The sequence below is a fragment of the Natrix helvetica genome (assembly GCF_964273705.1).
Source record: "Natrix helvetica genome assembly, chromosome: Z".
Taxonomy (NCBI): domain Eukaryota; kingdom Metazoa; phylum Chordata; class Lepidosauria; order Squamata; family Natricidae; genus Natrix; species Natrix helvetica.
Window position 1 is genome coordinate 44,123,889 of NC_138554.1, and position 18,035 is coordinate 44,141,923.

Consider the following 18,035-nt stretch of genomic DNA (forward strand, 5'->3'; position numbering starts at 1 on the left):
GTCCAAACTAAACAACTGATTACCATTCTGATTGGCGCATACTTGAAGGGCAAGATATATATTTTCAAACCAACAATGCTTTACTTGTCTCAGCAGTGTAAATATTAAATCTAACTGTGCATTATGGTATTAAGTTGTATCACTCACAGAATACTTGACCTTGAAATGCCATTCCCACCAGAGGCATACAGGGTCACTTCCCCCAGCCCCCATAGACTATGACAAACAAGTTCTTCGTGATGATCAAGCCTTGCCCTAGATCAGTGTTTCTCAAACTTGGCGACTTTAAGTCCTGTGGACTTCAACTCCCAGAATCCCCCAGCCAGCATAGCTGGCTGGGGAATTCTGGGAGTTGAAGTCCACAGGACTTAAAGTCGCCAAGTTTGAGAAACACTGCCCTAGATAAACATGAACATTTTTACAGGATCCTCACTTAAGCTGCTGAGTTATGAGTTCTTCCTCATTGAGGTAGCGGAGGCGTTCCTCTTCAACCAGAGTGCGCTGCCGTTGTAAGGGATCTTCCTGTTTGCGCATGGTGTCGGTCACCCGCACACTGATTTCAGTCTCTGTCCGTCGCAACATGGTCTTCACTGTTTCTTGATTTTGAAGCTGAAATAGAAGGGAGGGGGAAGAAAAGCAACAGGAAAATAATCAGATGCAACTAAGCTGCTTCAGTCATCAGAGCCACCTTATATTGGATTGTGCAAAAAAGTGTATTAAGAAGAGTCTGGATCTGAGACTTTTCTGCACCATATCTGAGACTTTCCTGAATCATCAAGTGTCTTCTTCAGTGTGCATCACTTTCCTCTTACTGATTCTGGTTTTGTTCCAATGGTACTTGCTTTGATCTAGCAAACAGAACTGCTTTTGTACACAAATTTGCCAGACTAAAAATTTTGTGTGCATAGTGGCATTATTAAGCACGTAGGAATCCTTGTATGCTCCAATCTAACATGTGAGGTATTTTCTTGTGGAACCACCAGAGTGTGTTTGATCATGTGCATTTGTGCAGTCCTGTGTTATTTCTACAGTTTGTTATGATTTAGGATAAGGCTCCCTAGGGTCAGCTGAATGATAGCTTTCCATGGTCATAGCTAAGACATTAAAGGAAAATTGGAAAAGTAGAAAGCAGATAAAGCAATCCACACTGTTTCTTCCATTGACAGTCAGGACCAATCAATCATTGGTGTAGGAAACAACTGTTAATATTAATAAACCATGGAATTTAAAGAAAGATGCACAGCTAATTCCCTTCAGGAATACTGTCACAGTCCAGCATTAAATTTTCACTGCTAAACAGATGTATAAAATGGATAAAATAATTTATTTTCACAACAAACATATACGCTTACTTCTTTCCAATAAGATTTGCACAAAAGGAATACTGAATTGGTTATATAATTAAAAAGGGTTTATATGTACCTACATTTAAAAAGACCTCTGGTTATTCTGTTTTCTCCCAAACAATGCAAAACTAGTGGTAAAGGAGACAGTACATGAGGAATTGGACCTAAATGTACATCTAAACCAGGGGTCAGCAACCTGTGACTCTGGAGCCACGTGTGACTCTTTCATCCCTCTGTTGCGACTCCCAGTCGCCGGTCGGCTCCACAGTTGATAGGGCTTTTGATTAGGACAGGTAGAGGAAAAAGGACACCGCCCTAGGAGGAGACTCCATGGTGGGGGAAGCGGACTTCCGGTTGGCTCCAGAATTGAATGGGGGTTTCTGGTTAGAACTTTTGTGGCTCTTTGAATGTTTAAGGTTGCCGACCCCTGATCTAAACTCATAACACAAATTAATATTTATAGAGTCGCTTTATTGATGAGATGGGGACATATAAATTTTATTAATAAATATTTGTTTTATATTTAGAAGCATACAAGGTGTATACATGCATTTTTATTTTCTGTCCAAAGTCAGTGAATGTATGATTCTTCAAAGGCCTGGAATTTTCATTTTGTAATTTAGACTTGTGTGTTGCCATTGGAGAGAAATCCAATCTTATTACTGTTACATGCAAAATACCGCAGCTGTCATAAATAAAATCTGACAGCCTTTATTGTTTAACACTTCATGTTCTTCTATAGTCATGCTGAAATTGGATTGGAACACTGCATACATAATTAGAATTGTTTAAATTTCTATGAGACTAATTTGGATTCCAAATTAAGAATGGTTAAAAACAAATACTTTTAAAAATATAACATAGCCTAGTGCTATCTTCTAACATTAATAATACTTCTGAATTGGCAATCAATACTTATTTTTTGTTTCTCTCTTCCATAGAGCTTGATTTCTTTTACTTATATTTGCAAAGTAACAAAAGAACATACCAGCTAGTCAAAGCTGATCTTCTAGAAATACTAATTTCTATACAGATTACATATAGAATTTTGCATGTCCTGACCAATGTGTTATGAATCCCTTGCCATTGGCTATTCTAGCAGGGTCTGGTGGGATTGGATGCCAGTTTATTTATCTTTGGAGCACCCTTTGTTGAATGCATTTGCCACAATCCAAACCCTCCCATAGGAATGAGGTTACTACATGTGATTGACACCACAGAAGACATCCACGCAAATCTGGACACCAAATCTGTTGCAGAGTTTCAAAGCATCTGGGAGAAATGTGAGAGTGTGAGCCATTTGCCTTTCCACCACTCAGCACTGTTTGCTGCTTTCCAGTTTCCAACAAGCTGTCACTGTTAATTATCTCTGGAGTTAAGCAACTCAGAGAAAAAAACACAAGCACCTCCCACAGTTTGGGAGGGAAGATCAGATTGCTGGCTCTGGATGCACAGCTACCATCTGCCCTTTTATTTGGTGCCACAGACTCCAAATTAATCTCACCTGGCACCAAGGCAGTTTGTTTTGGTGAGCACAACTAATGAGAATAAATGTCAACAGAAAAGAGAAACAAAATTGGGAGCAAAAAGATAGCAAGGCAAACTCTTGTGGCAAGGTGGAGAAAGCCAAAATCTTATTTTTCATGGTGTCTGAAAGACAAGGAGAGATTTTAGGATTAAAATCCATCTTATCACTAAGTTAAATGAAACCCAAATAGAAATGGAAAAATAACAAGCTGGATTCAGATAACGGATCCATGTGGCCCATTACCAGGGGTGGGTTCCTGCCAGTTCTAACCTCTTCTATAGAAGAGGTTCCACATCTACCATGCCATTTAGAACCAGTTCCAGCTCCCTCCCCCCATCCATCTGCACCACGCTTGCCCCACCCACTGCTCACTGATTGGCTGGCTCACCAATCGCCCCGCCTGCCTCTAAGAGTCCTATCTAAACCTTAAAGTCTTAAAGCTGTCAAGTTTGAACACCCCTGGAGTTTTTTTTCCTAAAGGTTAAGGGGTGCAAGGGTCTTGTAACTTGACAGCTTTAAGATTTGCACACTTAAGTGCCAGAGTTCCTGAGCCAACATGACTGGAGGAGGAATTCTGGAAGTTGAAGTCCACAAGTCTTAAAGCTGTCAAGTTTGAACACCCCTGAAGTTTCTTTTTCTAAAGGGTTATGGATGCAAGGGTCTTGTAACTTGACAGCTTTAAGACTTGTGTGCTTCAAATGCCAGAGTTTCTGAGCCAACATTTTGGTTGTTAAGCAAGAGCGTTGTTAAGTATGTTTCACCACATTTTACAAGTTGGCCATGCCCACCCAGTCACATGGCTGGCAAGCCACTCCCACCGGGTCACATGGCTGGCAAGCCACTCCCACCCGGTCACATGGCCAGCAAGCCACTTCCACAAAGCAGGCCATACCTATAGAAGAGGTTCTAAAAAAATTTGAAACCCACCACTGCCCATTACTGTCAGTATTGATTGGCAATAACCCTTCAAAGTTTTAGACAGAGAACATTTTGCAATCTTAGTTGATGCCAAGGATTAAACTAAGACATTCTGTGAGTAATGTGTATGTGATAATGCTTAACTATAGAGTTTCTCTATACCTACATTTCATTTGCATTGCTCCTTGTTCTTTGTGCCCCTTCCTTTCTCCCTCAATGGAACAATGGAAAATTACAAGGAAAGGTTAGTTTATTAAATGGAGTCAAAATGTGTGTGTGCAGGAAGAGAGGAATGAGCAGTATTGAAATTCAGTGTCTACGATTGCTGAATGAATACTGTTGCTTTCCTCTATGAAAGAAAAGTGAGACACAATTAGTTTTTGTCAACCTTAAAATCAATTCACTCCTTATGGAATTTAGCCAGAAACTATTTTTTTTTCTTAAAAAAGAAAAGAAATAAGTTCTGGTTTAGGTCTTTCAATTTTGTGTTATATGAAGGATAAGATTACATCAAATAATATAATTTTATTTCCAAGTGCCTCTCCAAATTCTCCATCAAGTGAAGCTAAATCCACAGAGCTGTATATATTGAGTAATTTGAACAAATTTGCAATGCTTCTGCTTCACCTAATTTATTTGTTTTCTGGTGTTATGCAGAGCACACTCTGACAACTGGGCATCAGATTCAGCATTCTCTGGCTTCTGAACTCTGACTATGAAGCATCATTTACTTTCAAAACGCATCATTTCTAATGCATGGGGAAAAGGTTCAGTCTCATGGAACCAACATAATATTCTAAAATTTTCTCCTCCCTTGGAAAAAGAATAAAAACAATATCCCTTCCAATTCAGCTTACCTGCAGCTTCTTGAGTTGGTGCAGCTGGTTGCGGAGTTCACTGGCATTCTGCTGCAGGTCATGGAGGTGCAGCTGCATGTGCAGGCGAGTGATTGCAGTGGGCTGCCCAGCTGGTGTGCCAGTAGTTGATGTGGGTGGAGGTCCAAGAACTGGAGTCCCTACATTGCTCTTGCTTGGGTCTGAAACAGAAAAAAAAATACCAGAAGTGCATGATAATCCATGGATATTGAAAAAAAAAAGAGAAAAATTATGTCATTAAAATCCTTTATCGAGCTTGGGTAAAAATACAAATTCTGTAACTTTCAGTTCAAAGCATTATAAAATTATTATCAAAGAGAAGACAATATCCTGAGCAACACCCTCTGCATGAATAAAAAAATATACTAGTGTGTAGTAGCTTCATTTTTTACTACAAATTGGTCTGGATAATGCTATTTTTTTTCAGCAACTGCAGAGAACTGTGAATTTCAGTATTAGCTTCCCCTCATTTATCTAATACTTTTCTTTCAAACCAGCATGCAGGAGGGCAGTTATGTGAAGCTATCTTACCTCAGTTTATCTTTGTAACAAAGCCGATTTATTTTTTAAGGTAAGAATAACTTCTCTCACTTTAAACTGCATTTTTAATATCATGCTTCAAATCTGTTCAACTATGGGGGCATCATCAAGAATTTGAAGCAAGAGTGAAGTCAAATTCTTGCTTCCATTTTGTTCCAGACAGCCCCAAAAGTGGGAAAAGTACCAGTGAATATGAGAAGAGCATACAGGTTTCTATAACTTACAGCAGAAAAGGAAAATCACAAATAATAAAATGGAAGGGTGGGAGATTTTCATGAAACTTCCTAACTCTAAAGTCCACCTATCAAGATAAAAAATACTTTTAGTATATTTCTCCTGTTCCAGATAAAGCAGCAACTACAATTGGAATTTATACTTCTGGTTTTACTGCTCTGTTATTGAATTTAAGATTATTTCTTTTTGTTGGGATAAGTAACATTTGAGGATGGATTTCAAATGCTCACTTACGTGCTGATGGAGGCGTTCCTCCGTTGGTCCCTTCTGTTTTCTCACTGTAATGACAAGCAAGACATAGATATTCCAAAACCATTTCTAGGTTTAAGATGTTTAGATGGGAGTAAAAATTATTACACTGTCAACAGCGAGTGATTTGTGTATATGATTAAAAGTGAACCTTACTTGCATTCATAATATTCTAGGTGTCCGCAGTAATGCTAAACATAGAAAACACATTTATTCATCTCAGATGTAGAATGTACATCTTTAAGTGGGAAGCATGTCTGCTCCAGGTCACAGAGAGAACAAAATTCTATTATTTATTTATTAACTAGATTTAGAAGGTTTCCCAACTCAATCAGTGTGACTCAGGGTAATGTACAAAGCTTTGCCCCAAGAGATAGAAGAGTTGAAAGCTGAGTAGTGGAGGTAGGAAGAGGAAATAATTAACATTATATTCCTGAGCTTTTGATTAAAGGTTGGAATTACGAGAAGTGGAAAAGTCCAGGGAAATAAGCAGAGAGCTTTTGCTTCAGGAAATTGTATCTCAGGAATAGGTAAATAAGACTAGAAGCACAAAACTATGTTAATTTTTATCTTTATTTTTTTCTATACAGTATTATTTGAGCTTCACTAACTTTTGTTCTTTTCAGCCTTTTTTTAAAATAACAGGGTGTGTGCCCAAAGATCTAAATTTTTCTTTATGTTTTCTACCATGCAACTTGATAGAAAATGTATGGTAGACAAGCTTAACTTAGGATCTATTTGTCTCTTTTTATGTTATCTCATACACTTTGTTTTATTTATCATGAATATTTGCACTTTAAAAATGTTAAAAAGTAAGATTTAATTTTATTTCTTTAAAAAAAAATAAAGTTTGATTTTTATTAATATCTTGTGAGGTTGATCTGTTTTTCAAAAAAGGGTAGGAAAGCATATGTACATTGCCAAACTTGACGAAACAGTAGGAGTTTATGCTAAAGCAACAATTTTGTATCTCATGTCACCCCATAAGATAGGTCAGACTAAGAAACAGACCATGCAAACCTAAAGATTTAATTGGAACTATAGTAACAAAATATTACAAGTCTGAATGTCCTTTCTTTCCCTTTCTTTCAAGGCCATCCTCTACACAATATTCACTATATCACCCCATTCTCATTTTAATTATTAGCGCCACCAAAGCAGCATGGATTACCAATGTCCTATTTCTTTAAAAGGAGGAGTGTGCTAGAAACCATAGCAATAACAACCCTTCCATTATCCCAATTAGGTACAATTTAAGCTAAGTAACTGATTACTGTACAAAGGTACTTCACAAGATATTGATGGAGTAAAGGAAGTGATATCCTCAATAATGATTCTCCTTGGAATAGAGGGCTATATAATGCGGGAAGGATGAGTTTGGAGATATGTATATAATCTTTGTAAAATTTGTCAAAAACAGATCATGCCAGACTAATTTTATTGCATTCTTTGATAATGTGACAAAATTAGTGGACCAGAGGAATGCCGTCAATATAGTTTACTTGGACTTCAGTAAGGCATTTGATAAGGTAGACCATAACCTACTACTAGATAAAGTAGAAGAATGTGGGTTAGACAGCATCACCACCAGATGGATTCGTAACTGGATGACTAACCACACTCAATGTGTAGTCCTCAATGGAACTGCATCTACATGGAGGGAAGTATGCAGTGGAGTACCCCAAGGCTCTGTTTTAGGCCCAGTACTCAACATCTTCATCAATGATTTGAATGAGGGAATCAAATTTGCAGATGACACCAAGCTGGCAGGAATAGCCAACACTCCAGAAGATAGGCTTAAGATACAGAAGGATCTTGACAAACTTGAACATTGGGTACTATCTAATAAAATGAAATTCAATGGTGAAAAGAGTAAGGTTCTACATTTAGGCAACAAAAATGGAATGCACGGGTACAGTATAGATGATACCTTGCTCAGTAGTAGTAACTGTGAAAGGGATCTTGGAGTCCTAGTGGACAACCATTTAAATATGACTCAGCAGTGTGCAGCAGCTGCCAAAAAAGCCAACACAGTTCTAGGCTGCATAAATAGAGGGATAGAATCAAGATTAACACGTGAAGTTTTAATACCACTTTATAATGCCTTGGTAAGGCCACACTTGGAATACTGCATTCAGTTCTGGTCGCCATGATGTAAAAAAGATGTGGAGACTCTAGAAAGAGTGCAGAGAAGAGCAACAAAGATGATTAGGGGACTGGAGACTAAAACATATGAAGAATGGTTGCAGGAACTGGGTATGTCTAGTTTAATAGAAAGAAGGACAAGGGGAGACATGATAGCAGTGTTCCAATATCTCAGGGGTTGCCACAAAGAAGAGGGAGTCAAACTATTATCCAAGGCACCTGAGGATAGAACAAGAAGCAATGGGTGGAAACTAATCAAGGAGAGAAGCAACTTAGAACTGAGGAGAAATTTCCTGACAGTTAGAACAAATCAGTGGAACAGCTTGCCTCCAGAAGTTGTGAATGCCCCAACACTGGAAGTCTTTAAGAAAATGTTGGATAGCCATCTGTCTGAAACAGCATAGGGTTTCCTGCCTAGGCAGGGGGTTGGACTAGAAGACCTCCAAGGTCCCTTCCAACTCTACTATTGTATTGTATTGTATTATTGTATTGTAAAATGTTGCTCTACTACTAGGTGTTTTGCCTCATAGTTATTGGAATAGAAACTTTATGGACTGATTGGTTGAGCATATATGGCCCGAGAGTTATTGCCTTAAGATCATCTGCAATTTGGGTGACCAACTACAAAAGATCCATGTTTTTTCACTTAAAATGCATCTTGCCACTCTACTATAATTCATGACTGAACAAAGATTCGGCCAAAATCCCATATACTATCCTTTATATCACAGTGACTTTCCTTCTATTTTTAATCCACTACAAAAACAATTTGGCCAGTTTAGTTAGATTGTTGAAAATATGAAGTTCACCATCTCTATCAATGCCAAAGGGAAGAGCAGCAGTTCATGTAGTTTCACCCATCAAGCCCCTTACCTGGGGGTCTCTCCATCTGAGCTTCTCATTAATGCACTCTGTACCAATCCTGTGAGGCTGGCAATCTGTTTTTCCATCGCTTCCATGCGGTCCCTTAATAAAAAGAGAGAGGAAAAGGGAGAAAGACTGTATACATTAAAAGATCCAGACAAAGCAGTAGGACAGATATATGCTTTTTTTGTTGTTTCCTAGTATTATGGCAATATTAGTAAACATAAGAATACAGTATCGCATCCTGCCCCATAAATCCCTGCGACCAATCCGCTCGCACAGAGAGGGACTTCTCCAGGTGCCGTCCACTAAACAGTGTTGGGGGGCGACGCCTAGGAGCAGAGCCTTCTCTGTGATGGGCCCAGCCCTGTGGAATGACCTCCCCCTTGACATCAGGATTACCTCCGATCTCCGCTCCTTCCGTGTAAAGACCCACCTTTTCCAATTAGCTGGCCTGGCTCAACCATAGTTTTATCCCATTGCTCCTGACAGTCTTTTTTAAATTTGTAATTTTAACTGAGGGTATTTTAATTGTTAATTTTAATTCTATGATTACTATTGTATGCTTTTAACGATTGTTACCTCCTCCATGTACATGTACGTGTATGTGTTTATATGTATGTGTATATGTATTGTATGTATATGTATATTTGTATGGGTTTTTATTGTACGCCGCCCCGAGTCCTTTTGGAGAGGGAGCGGCTAACAAATTAAATTTATTTTATTTTATTATTTATTTAGTATATTTATTTGTATTCAATTTTGAAACAGCATTCCTGCGCGTCTCTCAGTTTGATAATCTAAACCTGTTTGTAATAATATAAACAAGCTAAAAGTATAAAATCACCAAAGCAAGAAAAAATAATAGCAAAGAAACAATATCATATCCCAGATAAAACAGCCAGGAAATTACACCTTAAAAAGCACCTAAGACTACCCACTCAGTTGTCAAGTAATGTAAGGGCAGAACTTGCAAGAAAAGGAATCTAAATAAAGGTACACAGAAGACCGGAATGCTGCAACAGTATTTTGCATTGTTGCACTGGATTAATCTACTGCTGGTGTAAGCACATGGCAAATTAAAAAGGGAAAAATAAACAAAGATCTGGAAAAAAAAATAAAACAACACTGGAAATGCCATTATTAGAATACTTTGGAATAAGGCTTCCTTTGCCTGACTCCCTTTGAGTGACTGCCTTCGTTACTCAATTTTATTTTATTTTTACAGAGGATCAAGATAGCTTCCATTTGTAATTTTGCTGATTTCCCCCCATTTTTTTTATTCCAACTAGCTTTCTCATCTGAGAAAAGCTGAAGAGAAGAGGGACAGAAAAGAAGGACCTTACCCAGGCCTTAAATCAAGAGACATTTATGTCATCATCAGCAGGAAGCCTGCTTAACATGTCTTCCTCCAGTCCGTAAGAAGACACAAATGTATGCCAACATTACTTGCATTGTCTTACAGCTGATCTCTGCTCTGCGTTGGTAATGAGACAGCAGTGGGAGGTTCTGTTCTGACAGGTTAACATGGAACTGATTATGGAAAATGATTGGTGGATTTCCTGCTGCTGAGAAAAACAACTTCCAATTGCTCTCCTTAATCAGAGGTGAGGCTAGGGAAAGAGGTTAATTTTGACAGATAGCTAGACCTATCTCCTGGCTTTAATTGAAAGCAGACTGCTGATGATTTATTTCTCTTGCATATTTGCTCAAATCCTCCTTTCTTCTTTGTGTAATATTTTGCTTTTCACTCACTTATCTGTCTCTTTTGTGCTTCCTTGTTCTTTTGCTTACTCATGTTCTCTTGCTGTCTCTTTTGCTTTGTCGAAAAAGAGCTGACAGGGGGCTATGGGCAAGTGGACTCACCACTTCATCCAGCAGAGTGCTCTTTTGTGCAAGCTGCCTTGTCAATCAGGCTCTAGTAATCTCACATGAGAGTGCTAGACCCATGCAGGCAATTATCCTTCATAGTGCCTGATCATTGATTATAAAAGCACTAGTCAAGCATCCCGTGCTCAAAAGCATAGTGTGTCTCATCACTCCTACTACTCCAGCCAAAATGACTCCTATGGTCATTTTGGCTGGAGCAGCTGGAGTGATCAGATACAAACAAACCATTTAATAACCCATGTGCATTTATTTTAACATATTGGCACAAAATAACCAAAATCACTTGGGTTTTTTTGTGGCAACAGCATCAATAGGGTAGAAATCTCATTTGCTCATTTGTCATTTTTGTACTCTATCAAATTTAGTTCAGAATAAGAAAGCCTGCATTTTAAGATCCAACTTTCCAGTATGCAAATTATTCAAGCTGCTGATCCCTGTGTTATTAATAATGGTACATCTATTGTTAGCAAGAAATGATACACTTCCACCTTTTTACCTTGTTTCGGTATCCTTGGCAGGCACAGGTGAACTGAATCCAGAATGAGGTCGTTCCCCAGGTCCAGGGAATAGTTCTGAAGCACCTGAAGAACTGAGATTCCGTGGTTTATTGACAGGGCTTTCCATGAACACTGAGGAACAAGAGTCCTTGCGGAAAGTCTGCCGTACTGGTGAGGATCGACTTGGAGGCCCTGAATAAGGGCTGTGAGGACTTTGGCTCTGCTGAACATCCACCAGTCGGCCATCAGCTATTTTCTGGGGAGATGATGGTGGCAAACGGAACCCCATCCCTGGGCCGTAAGTATCACTGTAGATCTGTGCATTGGGCTTATATAAACTATCTTCCAGTTCTGATTGTAGGGCAGCAGCTGAATAGGTGCTAAGAGAACGCACTGAGCCCCGCTTATAAAGCCCTCCAGGGTAAGCGAATGGATCCCCCATCCCAGCCAGTGACTGAGTAGATGTAATGCTCAAACGTCCCTCATGCACCATACTATATGGATCAGCATACAGGCCTTCATTCTTCACCAGAACCATATTTTTTCCCACCAGGTCTTCATCCGGCTTGACATCCCGGCGCTCCAAGATAGCACTTGGACTTGGTGAGACTCCCTGAGCTGGAGGGAGGTTGGAGAGGCGTTCTGCGTGATGCACAGGACTGCCAGCATAGGAGGGTGGGCGCCCACCACTGTAAGACATACGGGAACGGGAAGGTGAGGATGACTGGAGCACTGGAGGAGGAGAGCCAGAAGTAAGGTGGGAAGCAGGAGACATGCTGTTTAGGCGCCGGGTGGGAGAGGATTCTCTGGAAGTGTAGACCACCTCCCTCTAGAACAATGAGATGTCAGAGAAATTCAGAATGTCATAAATCTTTTCTGCATTATCACAGTATATAGGTGAAAATATGTGATCTTATCATATGAAACAACATATAAGTGCATAATATATACTGAGCTGCATAAACATGGAGAACAAAATGTCTTATTCTTATTCCGGAACAGAGCTAGCTAGCTAGCTAGCTAGCGCTCTCTCTCTCTCTCTCCCTCTCTCTTTTCTTTCTTATAGTTTTTTTTTACTGATGATTCATTCCATCCCCTTTTTTGGAAACATATTTTACTCTGATGAATGCCTTGATGGGCGTATTTATTATTTCCCTGCCAAAGTTCTGCTTATGCTAGTGAAATAGTCATTGGCAACTTGCCAATGTTTTTCAGCTTCCTGACTTCCAAGTTCCAAAGAAATTGTTTTCCTTACTAAACTAGGTTGTTCCTTATAATAGATGGATAGCTTGTACTTACTTTTCTAAAACTAATCACTTGTGGGATTAGTGGGATTTTTCCATGTAGGAAGTTGTGGGATAACATGATTTTGCACTACATAAATGCAAGTCCCATCCTACATTTTTCAAAGCTCATGGACACCATCCATTAACAGAGGATTCTCTATAGTCTTTTCTTTCTTACGACAGAACTACAGAACTAAATTAGAATCCCTCAGAAGCAAAATTTTATAGGATATATAAATTGTTCCCACAGTGGAGATACTTAAAAAAAATTCTGAATAGCTAAAGCTCAGGGAAAATACAGATCTTCCAGTGATCCTCTCTACTGAAGAGATTTGATTCAAGTATTTTAGTTTTGCTGAAAAGGAAAGAAGAAAAGAAGGGGTGAGGAAGGTGCTTAGATTAGAATTGTTAGGATTTTTCAGTTACTTTCTGAGGAAATAATCACCCCAGTGCACATCTATAGCTCTCAAACTGCAAGGAGGAAATTGCTGTCTTCTGCTAGAGTACATTGAACATTAGAGGAAGATTATCACTGCAAATCTGCAGAACCGCAATGCTAGTCAATGCATGTCTACATGCATCATATAAAAAAAGGTATTAATGAAACATTCCTTAATACGTTGCCCATTTCATCTCTTGTGGCACTGACAATAAAGAACAGAATGGCCTCTGTGCAATGCTTTGCTCTTACCCGAAGGTCACCATTGGTGATGTGGGATCCAGGGAATGAGGCATAAAGTGGTTCTTTCCGGTAAATTTTGATAATACTTCTGTCCTGAATATCCCTGGAAGAACAAAGCCCAAAGAATCACATGAGATAAATGCATATTAGCTTTCGTTATCATTTCAGGTCCTAAAATATGCTTGAGCACAGTGATAGGAGCAACGGTGACAGATGCATAATGCACAGGCATTTCCTGTGCCATTGTTTCCTGTTCATTCCAAAAAGCCTTCAAGCAGATCACATCAGAGTTTAGAATTCATAATCTTTTTGCAGCAATCTGTTGCTTTGATATACAGCAGCATGTCCATGCAAATAGTTCTGTGGGGATCAAATTTGTACCTAGAGTCAACATTGTATGAGTCCTTTACATCTGTGGGCCTCCTTTCTTACTTGTAAGTTTGGGCTGAATTGCCAAAGCTCACACAAAAGGAACCATGAAGATCTACAAAGGGGTGGGGGTGTTTCTAGCAAAATGGATCCTCCTAGTGTTATCAATCAAAAGGTACTGTTTAATTAAATCTCTTTTATTCCTGAATGAGTTGTCGACGAAAGGTAAAAAGAGAAAAGAAGCTGTAGGAACCACTATAGGGAGGGCTACAAAAAAGAGATTAAAAAGTGCTAGTCTTGTATAAAAATACTTTGCAAGAAAATATACCAAGTTCCTCAAGGGGGTGATAAAAACAAGGATGACTAACTTGATAGAAGTATTTAACAATGATGCATAATAGAAAGAGAATGGCTAGAGACAATTTTTTATCCGTTTCCTAACACTAGCATCGTAACAATAGAACTTGACATTAAATAATTAAATTGATTGGCAATAGATTTTTTTTTTTGCATGACAAGGAAAAATGTTTCTTTCCATAAGAAATACTCTACTAACAGAATCAGTTACTGCAAGATTTATTTATCTATAATAATGGCTTCTATGTTGCTACATTCCCATAGACTGTAAATCACTTACAGAACAAAACACCACAGCAAAGGTAAAATGTAAACTTATAAAACTCCCAAAATCAGGACCCATCATCTCATAAGGGTGGGTTAAACCTCCATAGCCCTCATACTTCCTTGGAGGGTCAAATCTTTATGGCCTTTCAAAAGATGCAGGTGGACTGCCAAATATCCAAGAGTAAAGGTAAAGGTTCCCCTTGCATATATGTGCTAGTCATTCCCAACTCTAGGGGGTGGTGCTCATCACCGTTTCAAAGCCGGAGAGCCAGCTCTGTCCAAAGACGTCTCTATGGCCATGTGGCCAGCATGACTAAATGCTGAAGGGGCATGGAATGCTTTTACCTTCCCACCAAAGGTGGTTCCTTATTTTTGTACTTGCATTTTTACATGTTTTTTAACTGCTAGGTTGGCAGAAGCTGGGACAAGTAACAGGATCTCACTTCATTACGCTGTGCTAGGAATTCGAACCGCCAAACTGCTGACCTTTCTGATTGACAAGCTCAGCGTCTTAGCCACTGAGCCACTGCGTCTGTTCCAAATCAGGAACAAAATCAGTCTGTTCCAAGAAGGCTTGCCTTCTCTTCTTGATCTCATCTGCACCTTCAATGCAGAGAAGGCAGTCTCATAGGTATAAAACACTGAGTCATGAAAATATGGCAATAGCTCACAGTTCAGACAGATTGAACAAAGAATGATTTTTTAAATATCATATTGCTATAGTAAACAAATAAATGTTTATGATAATCATGATCAAGGCATCTCTCTTGCCAGGTAAGTATGCTGGAGTTGGTGTTCTTAATGATTAGAACAGGGAAAAAATATAACATTATAAGTAAATACAATGAACCAGGTATGTTGCCACAGGCTGTATTTGATTAATATTTTCCTAAAATATATTTTGACATATTCTTGACAGAAATAACATTTCTGTTTTCATCCCTCTACCCAGCCTTCTACAATTCCTCTGGAGCAAAAAGAAACATTAGGAGAAACTTCTTGATGGAAAGAAGTATTTGGCAGCAGAATAATAGAGCAAAGGGTCTATTTTTCTATTGCTGAAAATCTTCTAGAAAAGCTGAAAGCCATCTTTCGAGGTTCCTTTAGCAAGGGATCAGACTAAGGGATAGAAGACCTTTCCACAGAGATCATACAGAAGTGAACGTTCTGTTTCCACTGTTATTTCCTACCAGGAGTTAATATCTACAGCAAGACATACCTGACATCCTCCAATTCATAGAAAACATTGCGGGATTCGTCTTTAATCAGAATGGCAGTGTTTGGGGACTTGAGCATCCCCATTGTCAACTTCTGAGGAAACATGTGAACAATGAGGGCATGCAGAGTATCCATGCTGCTGATTTCGTGGGTGATATGAACCCTCCTTGTCTCATCCCCAAACTGTAGGAAAAGGATTCCTGCGGAAATGGAGAATAATAGGAAAAAATAGAACAGGAAGGAAACAGTTCAAAAGATGGAATTGTTGAGTGACTCATAATTATAAATTTTAGCAAAAGGTTCTCTGCCCGGTTGCTGCTGGGTCAGCCTTCTGCACCATGGCGTGGGGGGGGGCATTTTTGCCCTCCCCAGGTTCTGGACCTTTTCCTCAAGGATCCGGGAGGGTGAAAATGGCCTCCCTAGGCTCTGGAAGCCCCCCGGAGGCCAGAAATGGGGCAGTTTCTAGCCTTCCTGAACTTCTGTTAGGCCCGTTTTTTACCCTCCCCGAGCCTCCGGACGTACCCTGCACTCAAAATAGGCTGTGCGGGGACTCCTGGGAGGGGGTGGGTGGGTGGGCAGGGCCAGCCAGGAGTGGGATTTGGGGATTCTCTGAACTGCATAGAATCTTAGCTAGAGGTTCTCCCGAACCCCTGAGAACCATCAGCAGCCACCTCCCACTGCTCCCAAGTAATTCTCTCACATTTGTATGATGATAGCATATGACCCAGGAAGCAAAGACGGTAACTTTATTTTTAGTATTTCCAGCAATTGAAAAGAGCTCTGAAAAGAAATCTTTGTAATGTTTGGCTCTTCCCCCTGCCCCCATATTTCTATTGGGGGGACAAAAAAGGTGACCCATGGTGGTGGAACCAGAACTTTGTCTTTCATTGAGTGGCTTGGAGGAACATACCCCACTTCTCAAAATTTCAGTCTTTTGGCTCCCAAGCCACGCATTTCCCTGAAACAAGCAACAGTCACAGAGACTGAAATCCTAGAGAAGCCCTAGTTTTGCAGTCTCCTGCAGGATTTCTTACATAGATGTTGGAAGTTTGTTTACCTCAAACAAATCTGCATCAGCTTCAATGGCTAGCTCATGGTTAATTGGGAGAATTAGTTAATTTAGTTTTAGAAGTTTCAGAGACATCTATCTCCAATTCCCCCATCCTCTTGGGCCCTTGTTAATAGGTGCATAAATGGTAAAATATGGAATAATCTTCTCCAATTTTGCATGTTTCAGGTATAGAGAACATTGCCAAAAAGATTCCCAACATTGCCAAAAAGCTCTTCTAGATTGTTATGCAATTATAATCTAGCATATTTTAAGAACAACATTATAAGGGGAAAAAATAGAATCACAAATACAAATGGAACTATGTGCTGTCAGATATATGGCTAAATATTCAATTTCTATTTTAGTATGTACTAGTAGCACATGCAATTAGTAACAAGATTTTGAGATGTGTGAGTATGAAATTACACAATCTCACCATTTTCACAGAAAAGCTAAAGTTATTAATAGGTGATCAGGAATATAGCAACAATCAGGAGACTGGAGAGTAAGTAATATTCTGCTTCTTCTACTCTATTAATTCAAAGATTTTAACTGATGCTTTGATTGTCCTGGATTTCTAGATTTATTTTTTTATTTTTTTTTAAAAAATAATGTTTTGTGAAGTTTGGAAGCTAAGTTGTTGCTAATAAAAATAATTGTGAACAAGTAAATTAATATGGCTAAACTTTTTGAATTCACTCAAAATACTGGTATCCTTGGAATAGCATTGCTTGTTCTCTCTAGCAGTCATTTTCTAAGACAGCCTTTCCAAATCTGGAACATGCTGGTTATGATGGAATATAGTTTTCATTATCTCTCACAGAATGTCTAATGACTCTGTTGACTAAAAGTCAGAACATCCAGAGAAGGATCTATAGAAAAGTTTTATGCTAGGGTCTTTCCTACACTTATAATCCAATATCTTTTAAACTAAGGATGTCAATATTTTAACCTTAACCCTAACCCTTCTCTCCTAAAAATGTCAGACCCTTTCTCCAAAAACAATTTAAGTAAATAAAATAAACATGCTACTGCTTCATCTAAGATGCTTATATACCCTGTAAGTGAAAAAAGTGCTTATACAGAAACAGATTTAATCACATCCTCTTTGAGTGCTACACTAGAAAACCTCCAAAAAGGTAACACAAAAGCAGCTTTCATTTAAAAGAAAAATGACATTTCCTGCCCAAGATCATGCACTGTAGTGCACAAAGAATTTACCTGGTGATCGAAGTTTTGTTTGGCTGGTGGAACGAGACAATGGCAGGCTTTGCCTAAAGCGATTCATTCTGTTGAACCCAATGGGCAGTTCAGCTTCAGACATGGTTTCCAGAGATTCTGCTGAAGCAAAGGAAAGCTTGGCTTGATCAGCCAGGCCAGGCTGAGAACCCTGTGAATGCCGAGAGCTTCGGGTCTAAAAGCACAACAGAGAGAGAGAGGGAGGGAGGGAGGGAGGGAGGGAGGGAGAGAGAGAGGGGAGGGAGGGAGGGAGGGAGGTGAGACATTAGGACAGATATTTTCTATCACATTTCTAAAACACAGACTTAAACATGTTATTGTCTCTCAACATTTTGATATAGCCAAATGTTCAGCTGTTATAGAAGGAATCCTCCTTTTGTTAAGAGAAGGGAAATTTGCTAAGGATTAAATATGAGTTGGCAGCAGAAGGTTGTATCTCTAGTTTGTATCTGTCATCTTCTTTGTAAATTAAGCATGACA

At 39.2% G+C, this 18,035-nt stretch overlaps 1 protein-coding gene across 1 annotated transcript in view; it reads right to left on the bottom strand.

The window, feature by feature from the left end:
• The window catches only part of SRCIN1 (SRC kinase signaling inhibitor 1), a gene marked incomplete at its 3' end in the record, with an annotated part of 177,730 nt that overhangs the window by 36,135 nt on the left and 123,560 nt on the right, over nucleotides 1–18,035 (bottom strand). Inside the window, exons 4-11 of the mRNA XM_081932097.1 lie at nucleotides 17,538–17,730; nucleotides 15,267–15,465; nucleotides 13,064–13,157; nucleotides 11,086–11,915; nucleotides 8,709–8,801; nucleotides 5,676–5,719; nucleotides 4,650–4,828; nucleotides 434–609 (exon numbers count right to left, since the gene is read on the bottom strand). Of these exons, the coding sequence (XP_081788223.1) occupies nucleotides 434–609; nucleotides 4,650–4,828; nucleotides 5,676–5,719; nucleotides 8,709–8,801; nucleotides 11,086–11,915; nucleotides 13,064–13,157; nucleotides 15,267–15,465; nucleotides 17,538–17,730 (1,808 nt within the window). The remainder of the gene's footprint in view (nucleotides 1–433; nucleotides 610–4,649; nucleotides 4,829–5,675; nucleotides 5,720–8,708; nucleotides 8,802–11,085; nucleotides 11,916–13,063; nucleotides 13,158–15,266; nucleotides 15,466–17,537; nucleotides 17,731–18,035) is intronic.